The sequence below is a fragment of the Manis pentadactyla genome, chromosome 10 (genome assembly GCF_030020395.1).
Source record: "Manis pentadactyla isolate mManPen7 chromosome 10, mManPen7.hap1, whole genome shotgun sequence".
In the NCBI taxonomy this organism is placed as follows: Eukaryota; Metazoa; Chordata; class Mammalia; order Pholidota; family Manidae; genus Manis; species Manis pentadactyla.
In genome coordinates this window covers 115,263,190-115,280,700 of record NC_080028.1, presented here as the reverse complement: position 1 = coordinate 115,280,700, position 17,511 = coordinate 115,263,190, and the positions used below count along the sequence as shown (strand labels likewise).

The 17,511-nt window shown below is 35.2% G+C and overlaps 1 protein-coding gene across 4 annotated transcripts in view; it reads right to left on the bottom strand.

Moving 5' to 3' along the window:
* Positions 1-17,511, bottom strand: part of TMTC2 (transmembrane O-mannosyltransferase targeting cadherins 2) — a 402,329-nt gene that overhangs the window by 188,758 nt on the left and 196,060 nt on the right. For all 4 annotated transcript variants that reach the window (XM_036890026.2, XM_036890024.2, XM_036890025.2 and 1 more), the window contains one exon: positions 10,747-11,575. In XM_036890026.2, coding sequence (XP_036745921.1) covers positions 10,747-11,575 — 829 coding nt within the window. The remainder of the gene's footprint in view (positions 1-10,746; positions 11,576-17,511) is intronic.

Here is a 17,511-nt window from a genome sequence, read left to right as displayed (position 1 = left end):
CTTGCCCAAGTAAACTCCAGCATCACTGAGATAACCAGATAATAGATATGTAACCCTCTGAAAAGCACATTAGTATGGAATGGCAATGATAGTTCATTAACAGACAATCATCCATAAAAAAAAAAATTTTTGATAAAACTTTTCTAGCACCTCTGCATTCAGTGTCTGTGGGCTACTGAGAATCTCATCGCCAAGCAAATCCAGGCCAGCAACAGAAACAAAGCAACATTAAATGCTCTCAAGGGCAGTATTAAGATAAGGAGAATAATAAATATTACGTTTTGTTAAAAGAATCTGTCTCTCAGATAAAAATACAGTACATTTCAAGTAAAGAAAGTACATTGGGACACTATGTTATACCCTATAGTAACTTCTATATATTAATTGTTAATAGTCGCTTTCATCAACTCAGCAACTAGTGTTGAACATAGCAAAAGCAGAGCTAATATACTAGAGAAAAGGATTTTTTTTAATCAGTAAAAATACAAATTTAAGCGATATTTATTTGAGTAGAAAATATGCATGCTAATGAAAAGAAAAATAATATATTAAATAATGATACAGAGTTTCTAAAAATAAATATTAATTACCTTTGCTTTATGCACACATTTAGGCAACTATCATTTTAACGTATTTTCATCTCTACTTTCAGTTGACTATTAGCAACTAAAAAAAGAGGGAAGTTAATTTTGTCTTTTATGCTGCTACAGACCAACTAGATAAGGGTTCTTGAAAGATTAGGCAGCAAACACTTGGGTATGAAGCACTTTTGCATTACTTGGAAAACATGATATTCAAACAAAGAATGCTGTTTGAATTTAATAGCCTTAAGTGTACAACTCAGAAAGTTCTAATTCCAAACAGTTGAAAGGAAGTTAGTGCTTGGAGAGATAAAAGAATTTGAATGAATCAGAAGGGTCAAGGTATTAAAATGCTATCACCACATCAACTGAGCGGCATAAGAGAGAAGAACTGGCTCACTCCCCTGAAACTCTAACCTTAACTAGGTAAAGGAATTCTCAGAGGCCATTAAAGGATCTTTTGTATCAGACACATCTGCTGGACACAGATTAGTGATTAATATTAATTACCAACTGGAAATTATCACTAGATATGTAGTTTTAAAAGCATAAATTCATACATTCCATCCATGAGTCCTAAATAATGTTGACAATCAGACTAATTGCATGTCAGGTTGATTAAACCCCAAAGAGAAGCTGTATTTTCCGACCAAATAATCAGGACTGGGGTTCGGATACACTTCTTTAAGCCTAATATTTTAATTTATAACCTCAAAGTCAATATCTACTTCAGGCTTAATTTGGCAATAAGGTGAGAAACAGCCTGAACCAAAGCATGGCAGGCCTCTGAACACCACGAGCCTTTCACTTCTGGAATCATGCCATGGAGCACAGAGGCCTGGCATAAGGAGGGCTTCAGTGACTGTTACCACCTGCCCTCAAAAAGTACCTCAAAATCATGCTCTAAAGTGTAATCACAGCAAGAGAGATTTCTAAATCCTGTACCATTGCTTCCAAATAATAGACTCTAAAAGAGAAAAAGTAAGTTCAAATACACCACTGTGACTGGAGGTAAGAAAAATGCAGAATATATCAATTTGTATGTCATCATAATTATGCTTATGTTTTCATTACATTTCTACTTTAAAACTCATTTCTACATTAAAACTGTTTTCAACACTCACTTGAATATGAACAACTTATTCAATCTTGACAATAAATGTGAACGTCACCTGAAGCCATCATTGAAAAATATCCAGATTATTCAAAAATGGAGATGGAGAGAAATAAGGTATTCTATACCAGTTCTACAAACCACCAAAGCATATTTGTACAAATCTAAGAGGGTAAGTCAACTGATAACATAAAACCAGATAGTATCTCAAAATCTGTCACAACTTTTGGTCTTTGCTGAGTCTTATGATACATAACTTGAGAAATGTACTTTTCCCAAGGAAAGAAAAGAGAAGGGAAAAATTTTATCACATTTATTATACAAACTCTACTGAAATACACACAGCCCAAAACATTATAAGACTGTAAATTTCCAAAGAACTACACTTAAGAAAAAGTGTGTTGACACTCCAGTAATCTGTTCTTGTTGAAATTTGACTCTGAGCTGTTGTACTGAATATTTAATCCAGCTCCTTTCTACACTTAGAATTCCTAGAAAGATTTCCTAATTAAAATGTATGCCAACACTACTTCTAAAAAAAAAGATATTAATGTTGATATTTTAATATATAATATCCCATGGTGTTTTACATAAAGGAATTGAATTACTTTGTCTGATGACTGAACGAATGCTCAGAGGGGCAGCAAATAACTATTGGGGATTAGAATACTAGACACAAGACACATTAAAGTCTTTAATGTAGTTCTGCCTTCGAGAAGGTTTGTGGGGTTTTTTGTTTGTTTTCTTAATTCGTTTCTCTCCGCTATTTAATCAAATTGAATTGTGGTTTCTTATTTGGAAAGCAGTATTATCATTTTTTTTAAAACCAAAACTTTTGACATATTAGTTCCTTATTTAATTTTTAGTAAGCAGATAATATGTATGTTCCTGCCAGATCCCTCTGGATGGGAATACTCATTTTAAAATCCCAAATAAATTTAACACCAATAGGTAAACTTAAAAAGATGACATTTCTAACTTAATACCAACATGCATAAAAGCAAGGCTCACACATTGTTTTAGCCATCTTCCCACAGGGTTCTATATAAACAGACCCCCACAGTCCCCCTTTTCAGTAATTATACGACTTAGAACATCTTAGATTTTTCCATAATCCCTTGAGACTTAACTAGAATTTTCTTTTACATCCACAATCATCTTAGGTGTGTATGTGAAATAAGGGTAAAACTAAAAACCATGTTGTGTTTGTCTTCTCAAAATCTGCTAAATCTGTGACATTATCTGTAACTCTACACTACAACAGGAAATGAACATAATTTATCCCTCTGTGTTTTATAAAGATCAAATACCTCTAATTTGATCTTGTGTAAGACAGTGCTCTAAATATGCATTGTAGCTTATTTTAGCAGCTTGGTTTTCTTTTGTTGAAGGAGAATTTTAAATTGCAAAAACATCAGCTATGTCTTAAGCAACGCTATATTCAAATATAATTTCTAACATAGCTAATCATTCCTTAATGGATGCCAGCCAAGATAGTTCTTAGGTGTCTCTTTCTGGTAGTACAGTGAAACTCCATGTCCAGAGACCCCATCCCTGAACACATAAAAATGCTGAATAAACAATAAAGATATTTGTTAATGAATGTATTAATTGGGGGTACAGTAAGATGACACCCAGTTCTAGACACTGCTTGAAAGCAGTAAGCCAGAGGGTCAACAAGCTCTGAAGATGGCATTCACCTTCAGTACATCTGTGAAACTGATAAATCAGGCAACCAGCTCTCGTCGGCTTCACACAGCAGGTCGGACTGCAGAAGCCACATAAACTTAAGCATCCTGAAGGAAAAAGCCAGAGCAGATTAACCAGGAATAATCAAATGAAAACAAACAAAAACATGCAAAGGATAAGGTGGGTGCATTGTCTGTTGAACATAACTGGGCAAATAGAGAAAGAATAAAAATTCCCTGGGAACTCCCATACATAAATGCACATTCACAACGTTGAGGCTACACTCCATCGGATTCTCAGAAAGTCACAAAGCCAAGATGTTTTAAAATATAGTGGGAATACAAATTTCAAAAAAGACACTATGAGAATACTACATGTAACTTTGTTCAAATTAATTTGAAACTAAACTGAACAAAAATCAAAATAATATGACCAAAATTGATCCAAAGTAAATCTGAATGTTTCCAAAAATCATGAAAAAAAATGGAATCAATATGAAAAAGTGTATCTACTAATAAACAAAACATCAGACTTAGCCAGTTTTGCAGGTAAATTCTAAGAATTATAAAAGAAAAAGCTAACTCTATATAAAATCTTTCAGGAAACTAAAAAATTAATATTTCTAAAATGAGTCTGTAAAGTTAATTGATTCAAAAATCAGACTGACACTACGAGATCAGAATGGCCAACCTCACTCAGGAACATGGTGAGAAACAAATTTAGAAGAATATAAAAACGACAATACATTATAAGTAATGTGAAGTATGTTCAACACCAGAAAATCTAAATTATCAAAATACCAGATTGAGCTGGGGAACATTCATATTGTTATCAATATTAATTCATAAAAATAAATGTTAACCTAGAAATAGAGGGAAACTCTACTGCTAACAGTTGTCAACAGGAAAACCTATGCAATGCATATAATTAATGGTCCAATATTTAAAATATTCTTTAATAAAAAACCTGCTATCACTTCTGTTTAACACTGTAATAGGGTTCTAACACAAAATAGAACAAATAGATTGAAACAACAAAAAAAGAAACTGTAAAATATGGAAAGTGTGTGGACAGAGCTTCAAAGACACTAATAATGTATGTTTTTAAGATATATAATAATACATATATTTTAATAATTTATATTATTTATAAAATAATATACATTTTTTAAGCTGCAAGGTGTTTCAGTAGGATTCTTTATATGGTACAAATATGATTTGTTTATATATATTACTCAATGAGTGATGTATTTCATATATATTTAAAAAAAGAAAAGCAAATAAATGTTAGAGCATTTTAAGAATCAAACACAAAACCTAATATGGGAATCAGAGTAATTTAACTTCCTACTTATTTTAATCATATGCTAATTTCAATTCCTTTGAAATATAATCGCCAGTGAATATATTTAGTCTAAGGCAACACTAATCTAAGTTTGAGGGTTTTCAAAGCCCATGAAGATTCTAAAAGTTTTGTTACGGTTCATCTCAATGACAGGGCCAGCAGGATGTCAGCTGCTCCATCTGTAATACCCCGTAGGACCATATTCACCGTGTCTCTTGTGGTCTGGGATTTTTTTTTAATGCACAATTGTACTTACAGTCATCAGTGCTAGAACAGAAGGAAAGATTTATATACCAGCCCATTGTTAGAGGCAAGGAAACCATATGCTCTGGAACTTCTATGATTTCACCCCAACTGAAAAACAACATAGCTGATTTCTTCAAGAATCAAACATTTTTACAAGGGGTGTTCATGCAACAATTTAGCATATTTACTTTTTAAAACACTTTGAGTCAATGAAACATTTCCAATTTACTCTTGTCAGCCCCATTATTTTATATTCCTTTTTTCTACTCAGAGAAGCAACACAGGATTTCTTTACCCTGTGGAAGCCTGGTTCAACTTTGTATTATTTTTCTCTCAATCAGCCTTCACTAGAGGTTTTTAGGTAGCTCTCCTACCACATCTATTAAAAATGAAAATCTATATTTTACAGCTTTTTAATTCATGCTATTCAGTCTTAATAAAATACCATCCTGGCTTTCCTTCCTGACTTAACTGCTAAATTTTATTTTTTATAAATATCTGAACATCTTTCAAAAAATATTTACCTTATTTTAGAAGAAAAATTATCTAAGAAATACAATAAAATTCACTATTTCAAAGCTAGTTTGTTAATTTAATTCACCATAGCTAAAGAAGACACTCAGAGGTAAACAAAACATAGACCATAAAATCCATGATGAGATAGTTACATTTCACATGACTTAGAGGTTTAGATTTCACTTAAATTATGAGTTGTTTTCTACATAAAATGATATTCTGAAATCATGTGAGGTTGAACTAAAAGTATCAATTTTACAGAAATCCAAGAAGGAAGAAAAACTGTCAAGTTGCATAGCTGAAACAATGGTTTTGTCTCTGTTTCCCTGTGTTTAAAAGGGCAATATTTATCATTTACATAAAGAGACATAAATATCATTTAATTGAATATTAAATGCTTGGGTAATCACCTTTAGAGTTTGAAATATGTGCATCATTATATATATATCATGTATATATAATTTCACATATTTACATTAGAAGCAGGCATTAAAATAAACTTCAGCAAGTTAACAAATTTTCTTTGGATTAACCCTGATTTTGTCCTTGATTAATTTCTAAGAAATTGTTTCCAAACAAGTATTATAATCCTATATTCTTTAAAGCAAATTGATAGTTAATAAACCAACATTCTAAAGAACTGATTTGATTTTTAATCTATAACTTTAAAAAATATAAATACCTTTTAGCACACCAGATATGCCACCTATATGCTATCATTCTTTTTTTGCATTTATGGGTTCACTGCTCTGTCTATAACTCAGTTAATCTGTGCTTATGACCTTAAGTAATAAGGAAGTCAGCAAGTAACTGGTTTCAGGGAAGGTGATGCATTTGAGATACTGGTAAACCACCCAGGTGGAAAGTTACATGTACACAGGTTACAAGGAAAGTAACTCAGAAATTCAATGACACATTTGTTGACCCCATACTATATACCAGGCTGAGTTCTAGATTGTATAAAGAAAAATAAAGGCACTCTATTGACAGAACCTTCAAGAATCAATCAACTTAGGAAGAGGAGAAAACACAGAAGAGAGCTCTGTGGAAAAGAGAGAAAGACGTCAAAATTGTTTAGTGCCTTGAAAACTGTAGTAACAGATCAGTGGTGCCAAATTCTACAGAAAGCCAAAACCAGGTAGGGATTCAGATGAGGCCAGAGGACAAAAATAAAGGTGATCATACACTTAACCACTTTTAATGAATTAAGAAATGCTTTTTTCAAGCAAATACTAATCAATATGGTTTACAAAATATGTTGTTTTAAATACAGGCACAACATATAAAATAAACTTTTCAAACATTATGAGGCTGGCTTACTAAAGCAGTCTCACAGAAAATTTCCTCCTTCCTAAGCACAAAAATGCAAAGAGTCATTGTGAAATCAGCGAACTACAGTAATCAACAATGTCTAGTATTTTCCTGACATTATCAACCACATAATGATTCAGGACTTGTGGTTTACATAGTCCAAATCATCTATCATTTCTCCTCGATTCAGATTTAAGCCATAAATTAGCAGCACAATCACTACGACAGGCTTTACCCATCATTTGCATCCAAGCTAATGACTGGCAGCTGTCTACAGGCCCCATTACAGAAGCAGCATCTTTAATATATTATGATTCATGAGGCTTAAAATCATATTGTTGAAGCACATAGTAGACTGAAGTACTCCAAAATTTGCAAAGGCTTTCAAAGTAGGGGAAAAAAAAATAGCTCAATGAAACAACCGTAATCTCAAACAATCTTACAAAAGATTGGCTTTAAAGGGTTTCTAATTTTTCACTGGGCTCAAATAACATAAAGAGACTAAGAAAAATCTACCTCAAGGAAGATTACTACCAGTCTTATAATTGCTAAGGAAGTAACTGATGCCAGAGTTATTATTAGCATGATACAAATAGGAGAAAAAAAAAAAAAGGGACCTAGATTTAAAGAGTTTTGCCTTGTATCAAAATGGAAGCATATGTCACAGAAGGCAGTCATGGAATCTAAAACTAACCCCATGCCCGATTCTATCCCTCTTGTTACAAAGCATGCGTCATACTTGGTGTATCAACAGTATAATATTTTACACTTTCACCTTCTTTAATGCATGCACATCTGTAGAGAAAGGGAAAGTTCCTATGGCCAGGATTCTCACCTGGCCCTGGTCGGCTTGCTCACTACACACATGTGGGCAATATGTTGTTATTGACTCTATGTAAAGAGCTCCCACCAGTGCTCTGGGCTGCAAGGCTGCAGGAGAGCAGAGACGGGAGTGGGGGCAGCGCGGAGGACAGAGACTGAGACGGCTGCGGGGGCAGAGAGGCCCGGAGGCAGACACAGGCTTGCTGCATGCAGACTCGCTCTGAGTGGATGGGATTCTAGTGACTGACCTGCCATTGCTGGGATAAATACTTTCACTCCTAGAATGTTCCACTGTCATTTTTCGGTCACACCGAATCAAGAGTGAACTTGCTCCGGGGTGAAACCCATTGCCAAGACAACACCTTATATTTAAACAGTTTATAAACTCTTTAAGGAGAAGGATTATGACTTTAACATTCATTATTAGATGCATTCATTACTAAATGCCTTTCTCCCTAACAGTACTGTCACTACATATATGGCATTAAAAAATGTAAAAATCGCTGCCTGGTGCCATCCATTCTAATGTTGCTGACAACACATTCAGACAATAAACACATATACATAAAATAATAATAAGTGTTACGAGAAAAAGAAGGCATGGAAAGAGGATAGGGAACGCTGGATAAGGCAAAGGCAGAGGGTTAGCTAGCATTTTTTAAAAGGTAGCCAATTTTACATAAAGCACATTACTGATAATGCAACATTTGACCAAAGACCTAAAGGAGACGAAGGAGACAAAGGTGAGGATATTGCAGGAACCTCATTCCAAGAAGAAGCAATGACAATACAAAGGTTCTGAGGCAGGATAGGACACAGAATATGTAGGTGCATCACAGGGGCTGGAGGGCTGGAGGGGGGAGTGAAGGGAAGGCTGGTCGATGTGTAGGGTCAAGTCCATGACTGTGCACTTTGACTTTGAGAGAAATGGGGAGCCAGTAAGGACTGGGGCATTGTGCAACATTCTGGCTTATATTTCAGAAACCAAGGAAATGCTTTATAATTGCTTTTTTGAGTGACTGGATGAATGAAAAAATGATCAAGTGGCTTAACCATGCCACCGAAATAACTTCCAAATCAGAATCTTAACTGTCAACAGTACAGTAGCTAATACTGGGAAACATACCGGAGTTTACAAAATGTTTTCGCCTGCTCTGGGGCAGAGTGCTCTACTTGTACTCAAGAATCTGAGTATCCACTCTCCCCTTCTTCAAGAGTAGTAAAATCTGGCAAGTACTTGGCTTCCCAAAATTAAGAGAGTATTTCCCAGCCTTCCTTGCAGCTAAGTACAGTCTGTGAGTGAACATGGCATGCACAACTTTTGCGATATGCTCTTAAAGAGAATGGGTACACCCACCGTTTGTCCTCTCTCCCTCTTCCTGTTAGATGAAGTGGTGATTTGATAACAAGCCATCCTGGACCACATGGACGGGGTGACATACTGACATGGCAAGGGAACAAAAGAGAAGGGGCAAACCTCGTGGCGCCATCTTATCGGCTCTGGGCTGCGCATACTGAGATTGCTAAATGAAAGAAAAGAGTTTCTGTCTTATTTAAGCCACTGTTATTTTGGCTCTTTGTTATGGTGGCTTAACCTAAAACTTGACCAATAAATTTAATAAATCCTCAGAACAACCGTGTGATGAAATTAATACGCTTTTCTTTTAATTCCTTACCATGTATCTGTTTTAAACAGAAGGAAAATTAACTTGTTTTATATACTGACATCTACCAGTGAAAAAAAAACAGCTGAAAAGCATTCCACAGAACTGATTGAAACAATTTTCACAGCAAAGACTTGGGTTCAGGCATTTAATAAACTGTGTGGCACTCGCTACCTACAAAAGTCACATGGTAAAGTTTCTTCCAGGAAAATTCAGGAATTATATGCTATACAGTAGGTTAATTTTAATGTTTTTACTCCCATTAAAACCCCTGCAATCTATGAAGCACTAATAAGGACCAACAATAAGCTCCTTGACTTAAAAGACTGTGCAGTTATTCATTAACTATTAACTTAATTGATAATTAGAAAGGGAAGCCAGAATTGTTCCTATAGGGTCTAGATCTTTGGATATATACCCTAATATATATCAGCAGGCCATTCCATATGTTTGGAACAGTTTCACAGTTTGAGTATGTGAATACTGGCATGGAGTTGTTTTAGAAAAAAGTGGGAAAATCCCAGTTCAAAAGTTATGCAAGCAACCATAACTTGAAGGACAAATATCTAAAAAATTGCTAATGAAGAACAAGATTATTTGGCCCTATCTATTATATTTTTGCATTAAAACATATGTTTATTTTCATTCAGTTGCTGTCTATATTCCATCACCATTTCATGGCCTAATACAAGAGAAATCATTGTAAGAGTTTTGATTATTCATTTATGCTTTCAAGGAGACTACTTTCTACTCTGGCAACAGATTCTGAGATTTGCTAAAACAATCTTCTAAATCCAAACAATAGTGAGCAGTATGATAAATCTTCTCATTGCATAGTGAAAAGTTTACCTCCCTAAATGACTTGAGAACTCTTTAAGTAAGAACATACTGCTTGGCAATACCCGGATTATTTAGCCTCTGCAAAGCTAAGGGGGACTCACACTTGCGTGCGTGCACACTGACACCTACAGACACGATTCCAAGATTCAGAGGTAGCTTTACCACCAAAATCTTTTAAAGATGTCAATATAAGTCTCAGCTATTTTATCAGGCATTGCTTGGAAAACAGAAGAGCTAAAATACACTTTTATAATAATATAGAATATACGATAGCCTGATATTTATCACATGATGAAAAGGTGCTGTTCATATCAGTATTTTAAAAGGAAACCAAGCATTTTTTAAAATTTATATGATCATCAATATTTTTACACAATAGGAGTTCTACTTCCTCTGGACAAATGTGGTTAGGAACATAGGAAAATACTTCCCTATTCCAAATGTGGAATGCTGGATAGGTCCCTAAATTGGTTATACGAATCATCTAAAACAAAGAAAGATTTGGGTATAGCATAAAAGGACCTCTGTTTCTTTAATACTGTGTTTTAAGTCAAGCAGAACGATATAAAAAGGCAGAGAGAGTAAAGTGCCCAAGCAAAAGCATAAAACAAAATATTACCTTTAGCTGGGTTTACTTTTATCCCTGACCTATACAGCATTTCCTCATTCTGCCAGTCTCCATTCCTGATCGCAGTCTTGAGTCCGTAGAAAACAATTAACGTAGCTGTAGCATAAAAAATCAAGCTCTTGAGAAACCGCTTTTGGACTTTGACATAAAGGGCTCTGGCACCCACTGTAACGAGGAGGCAGAAGCCCATACTAGGAATATACAATACTCGCTCTGCAATTACAAAGCCGACATAGAAAAACAGGTTCGTGGCGGGAACAAACGGTATTATTAGCAAAGACAAAGACAGAACAACAAGGTTCTCGGTAGAAGGAAGCTGTGTTCTCTGTGATGCATTATTTTTAATGCCATTTTCTGCTTTGGATGCAAAGTTGGGCTTAATCTCTGAGTTCCGGTACTCCACATCTGAATGGCAGCTATGTCCATTTGCATTCTGCTTGCCATTTGTTAAAAATTTCCCATTGCATTCTTTCTCTATGCTTGAGCTCTTCAAACCATAGTAGGCAAGGAGCAGGAGTCCACTATAGAAGGCCACAGTGTGTAGGTTTCTGCAATCACAGATGGTTTTCAGCAGAGGCACGGCATCCATTGACCAATCAAAACTGAGAGTATCTGGGCAGAGCAACAGCCACAGGTTCTTGGTCGGCAGGTAGAAGAAGGTGAGTGTGCGAGCCAGCAGGCTGTCTGAGTCGGCGGCTGGGTTATCAGAGTTGGAAAAGCTTGGTGGTTTGTTTCCCATCCAGTATAAACGGGCACCCAAAAGGGAGGTCCCCCAGAAAGTCAACAAACTAATGCTGAGGACAAGAGGCAAGTTCTTCCTCTGAAACCAAAAGAAAGGGGAAACAAATGAAGATCATCAGCCATACAGCATGAGAACACTTTACACTTAGAGATGAAAACATGTTTCAATGTACAGGTAAAATCTCAGCATTAGTTCTCAAATACATACCATCTCCTTTTAAACATGCTTAGGGAAATTTTAACCTGAAGAAAAAAAAAAAACTGATGGTGGAAGCCTACTTTACATACAACTTTGCATGAGGATCTTTTCTTCCTGTTCCTCTCTAAAATACCAACAACCAAAGCTTCAATTTTTTAAGCTCTTTAAAATGGGTTGAATATATTTCCCTCACAGATTTGGTGCTAAGTCAAAATTAGACCACGATGGAAAAGCAGGTAGTGTTCTGCATGGGATATAATAGACATTTAATGACTATCTTTTTTTACTTTATAGTCTAGATTCTGGGGAAAACAAAGAGCAGGCATATCAAAAAATATGGAGTATGACAGGATTCTGCTTGGCTCAAAGGAGAAATAGCATTAGCTATGTCTATGCCAGTCTCCATTTCACTGTCTTGAATCTATCTGCAGAAATTATTAAATGACTTAAATAATGGACTTACTTATTTCAAGAGAAAGACAAACAGTTGTGAGAAGACAGCAAAAAGGGCATCCCTGTTGAGAGCTTTCTAGAAAAGACTTTCAACCTGAGTAAGAATTTAGGGAATCTCAAACAATCTAAGTCCTGAAGAGGCAGTGAGGGAGGTGGGGGAAAGGATGGACACTATAACCCATCTTTGATCACTCACTACTAATGTGATCTCTTACTGCACACATTCTAGCATTGTACAGAGCTGTCTTACTCAGTGGCATTCAGAATGGTGTGTGGAACTTTACAAAGGATGTGCCAAATATTTAGTTTAAAACACAACCCACAAAAGGCAAAAGATGCAAAATAAACAAGTGAGGCTACATCAAGTTAAAAAAATTCTACACAGCAAAGGACACCATCAACAAAATGAAAAGGTAGCCTACTGAATGGGAGAAAATATTTACAGATCATCTGACAAAGGGTTAATATTCAAAATACATAAAAGAACTCTAATAGCTCAACAGAAAACACACAGACACACACAAACACGCACACAACTAAAAAATGGAAAAAAATATGAATAAACATTTTTCCAAGGAAGGCACACAGATGGCCAATGGGTATGTGAGAAGGTGCTCCACATCGCTAATCATCAGGGAAAAGCAAATCAAAACCACAACGAGATATCACCTCACACCAGTCAGAATGGCCAGTATCAACAAGACAAGAAGTAGTAAGTGTTGGTGAGGATGTGGTGAAAAAGAACCCTTGTGCACTGTTGGTGGGGATGTAAACTGGTGCAGCGACTGTGGAAAACAGTGTAGTAAAAAAGTTAAAAATAGAACATAAGATCCACCAATTCCACTTCTGAATATTTACTCAAAGAAAACTGAAATCATTACCTTGAAAAGATATCTGCATCCCATATTCATTGCAGCATTATTTATAATTGCCAACACATGGAAACAACCTAAGTGTGCATCAATGAATGAATAAAGAAAATGCACCATCTCTCCACCTCTACCCCACACATACACCTAATGGAATATTATTTGGCTAAAAAAAAAGGAGAAAATCCTGACATTTACGGCAGCATAGATGGACCCTGAGGACATTATGCTAAGAACAGTAAGTCAGACAGAGAAAGACAAAGACTGTCTACTCTCACTTACAGATAAAACCTTAAACAAGCCAACTCACAGATGAAGAGAACAGATAGGTATTATGGGGAAGGGTGGGGGGATGCAGAAGGGGTAAAGGTGCTCATAAATTACAAACTTCCAGTTATAAAATAAATAATAAGTCAGTCCAGGGGATGTAACATACAGCATGGTGACTATAGTTAACAGTACTGTATTGCATATTTGAAAGTTGCTGAGAGAGATCTTAAAAGTTATCATAAGAAAAAAACAAAACTTTTCATACTATTTGTGGTGATGGATATTAACTTATTGTAGTAATCATTTGGCAATATATACATATATCAAATCATTATGTTGTGCACCTAATATGTTAAATGTTAAATATCAATTATATCTGACTTTTTAAAAAATCCACAAAAAGCAATGTATCTTGAGCTTCTATTAAAGAAGCTCAATGTTAACTTCTACTAAAACTATCTCAGTGAGCTGTATACAACCCGACCTGGACTCTCCTCATTCACCATCCCTCTAACTGCTGTGAACTACAGAACTGGTCTGGACTACCTACTCCGTCTTTACTCTGAACCGAATAATCTAAGCAAGGTTCATGATTTTAAAGAGCTAATGGCTTTTTCAACTTTCACGCATCTCCAACTGCCTGTTGGACACATTCACTTAGGTACTTCAAACCTCAAAATGCCCAAAATAGAACTTGATTTCATACCCTCCAGAAACTGAATGTCCTCCTGTCATCACCATCTCAGAAAATGGTAATACTATGTAGCCTGTTTCTTCTTCACCATTTCCCTCCTTCCCTCCACATTCCATCATTACTGAGTCCTCTCACTTTCATTTTAAAATGAATTTCAAATTTGTCCATTTCTCTTCATTTCTTCTGTCATCATACTGGTCCAAAACGCCAATAGCTGGACTATCTACCTAAATGGTGACCCGGCCCTTTTTAACACAGATTTAGGTAATTCCCATCTTTTAAAATCATTATCAGGCTCTCACTCTAAGGTCTTGGAAATTTTCATATATACAAAACAAAAAATTTGCAATTCATTGAGGGGTTTTGGTGATATGCCCACTTTTACATTTCAAAATTATTTTGAAAAATATTTTAAATGTTTAAAAATGGGTAATTCAGAGTGTAAAAGAAGTTAAGGCAGAAGAGGTTAGAAGTTAGAGATTCAGAATAAGGAAAATGAGAAACAGCACACAGATGGAAATTACGGGCAGTTTTAAGAGGGGGACTGTTTATTAATATCAGATCAGAGTAATGTTAAATTCACAAAATTAACCACCTCAGTGTTTTCAAGCCATCTGTGGCAAACTTCTGCTCAAAATTAATTCATGTAATACCACTTAGAATTTTTAATGGTGGAGGGAGTTATATATTCAGTCATCACCAATCTTTAACTTTCAGGTCAATTTTGGCAAAAAATGAAATGGTTCAGAGACTCATTATCATCTAAGAATAACTTTTTAAATGATTTATTTGCGCCTCTGAAATTCTACCCAGCAGAAGTCCTAAAATTTGATTTTAGAAAAACCAACCAACAAACAAATATATGTTAAAAGTTGAAGTAACTATTTTGGATGGATCACATAACTAGTATTCTTGGATTACATAAAAGACAAACATATTTTTTGGCAAAGACAAATTAGACAAAATATCATGGATAAAGAATAGTGATCTTGACTGAGTGTAACTGAGGCTATTACAATATCAGCTGGTGAGAATGGGCAGGACAGAGAGGAAGGGCAGAAACATCACAGGGACAGGTGGAACCAGGCAAAAAGAAAAGCAAATGTGTGTAAGAACCGCATAGGGAGGAAAATGTACTCAGATTTCTTTGCTAGTCATGAAACTCCAGAAATTAGCCTAATAATTAACATAATCCTATTTTATTCCTAAAGATATAAATAGCAAAACTACCTTTTTCATTAATTTTGATAAAAGCATCTTTAGTGATTTATTAAATTGTAAAAAATTATTATCAAAATAAGACAGTGAGATTGAAGATGTGATCACAATAATTCTAGTTTTTATCATGATGGATGGATATTTAAATACAATAAACTACAAAATAAAGATGTGAGTAATGAAAACTATTTAATGAACACCATATACGATGTCTAAGCTGAGAAAATGACAAAATAAAATTACAAAAGACTTTAATACATTTTCAAACATTTTCACATTTCAGTAACTGACATAACTAAGATCAAAAGACACTAAAGTTCTGAAGGGGGATGCTCTCATCACACATTCTAACTTAAAGGCCAAGTCTCTAAGGGCTAAATAAATGCACTATTAAAGGAAAACTGAACTAACAGGCAAAAGAAAACTGATGTTCAAGTGTGTGAAACTGAAGTTTCTAAGGCCTCCTAACAGGCCACACTTGTTAAGTATCAGCCCACCTTTGAAACTGCAATTTACAAGTGTCTTAATGCTTTCTCATAGAATTTTGTTTAAAACTATCACCCCTAAAAATGGTATTCTGATAAAACCAAATCTCTCTTTTAACCTCATTCACTGTTCCTGCAGAGAGAGCCTTTAAAATGATGAAAGAAAAGCAGCATGGAAAGGTTATTTATTTTTAGTCCATATGCTCTGATATATGGATTACATCAAGTTAACAAATTTTTATTGAGCTAAAACTGAGAGCCGAGTGACCATACAATTAGCCTTAGCATTTCTTTGTTCTTGGCTTGGTGTATCAAATTGACTTAACATAGGTATTTCTGAGCCAAGGCACGACACTTGTGGTGGGCTGACATGACTTGAAAGTTAAAACTAGTATAAATCCACACATAGAAGATGAGGCTTCAAAGTCTGGGACTCTTAAACATAATCGGTGTATAACTTTTGAGTGCGAGCCCCAGAGAACAACCACAATGTAATAGCTAAAACATAATCAGCTCATTCAACCTATCATTAAGGCTGCTGCATGTGGCTGGCGCTCTACTAACATGCACTGGATATACAACTGCAAGAGACACAAGAGAGCTCCCACCCCCACCATGCTCTTGGAGATTTGCATATTCTGTTCTATCTAGAAAAACACTTTGAGGACAGCCATAATGCCTACCAGTTTTCAAACCTTAAGGACCATCAGTATTAATGCTGAGCTTTTCAAATTACCGATGGCCTAGTCTGATGAAAATCTCCACAGGAGAGTCTAATGCAGCTAAGATTGAAAATCATATGCTTCTACAAGTCTAATTCTTAGTACTGACACTAAAACTACTGTTGGACTCTGGCTTTCACTTCACTAAGTTTTAAGGCATATTTTCCTCATTCTAAATGAATAAATCATAATGAAACATAAATAATGCCTTCTCTCAAGCTCTGGAACAAATTGAATTCTTAGTATAATAAATGAGTGTCATGAAGGTCAGGCTACAAAGGAATTGAGATCTTTGTAATAAGTAGAAATCAGGACTGAAATATTCAAGTCTTTTTACAATATACAGAAGACAGGATTTGTTCCTAGAAAAAAAAATTAAGTCTCTTAAATATGAATCATAGAGGCAAATCATCCAATAAGAAAAATAGATTTAAAAAATACAGACAGGCCACCACATTAACAAAAAGAAGGACAAAAACCACATGATCACCTCCATAGATGCTGAAAAAGCATTTGACAAAATTCAACATCCATTTATGATAAAAACTCTCTCAACAAAATGGGTATAGAGCACAAGTACCTCAACATAATAAAGGCCATATATGATAAACCCACAGCCAACATCATACTGAACAGTGAGAAGCTGAAAGCTTTTCCTCTGAGATCGGGAACTAGACAGGGATGCCCACTCTCCCCACTGTTATTCAACATAGTACTGGAGGTCCTAGCCACAGCAATCAGACAAAACAAAGAAATACAAGGAATCCAAATTGGTAAAGAAGAAATTAAGCTGTCACTATTTGCAGATGACATGATATTGTACATAAAAAACCCTAAAGACTTCACTCTAAAACTACTAGAACTGATATCAGAATATAGCAAAGTTGCAGGATACAAAATTAACAAACAGAAATCTGTGGCTTTCCTACACACTAACGATGAACTAATAGAAAGAGAAATCAGGAAAACAATTTCATTCACAATTGTATCAAAAAGAATAAAATACTTAGGACTAAACCTTACCAAGGAAGTAAAATACCTATACCCTGAAAACTATAAGACACTCTTAAGATAAATTAAAGAGGACACTAACAAATGGAAACTC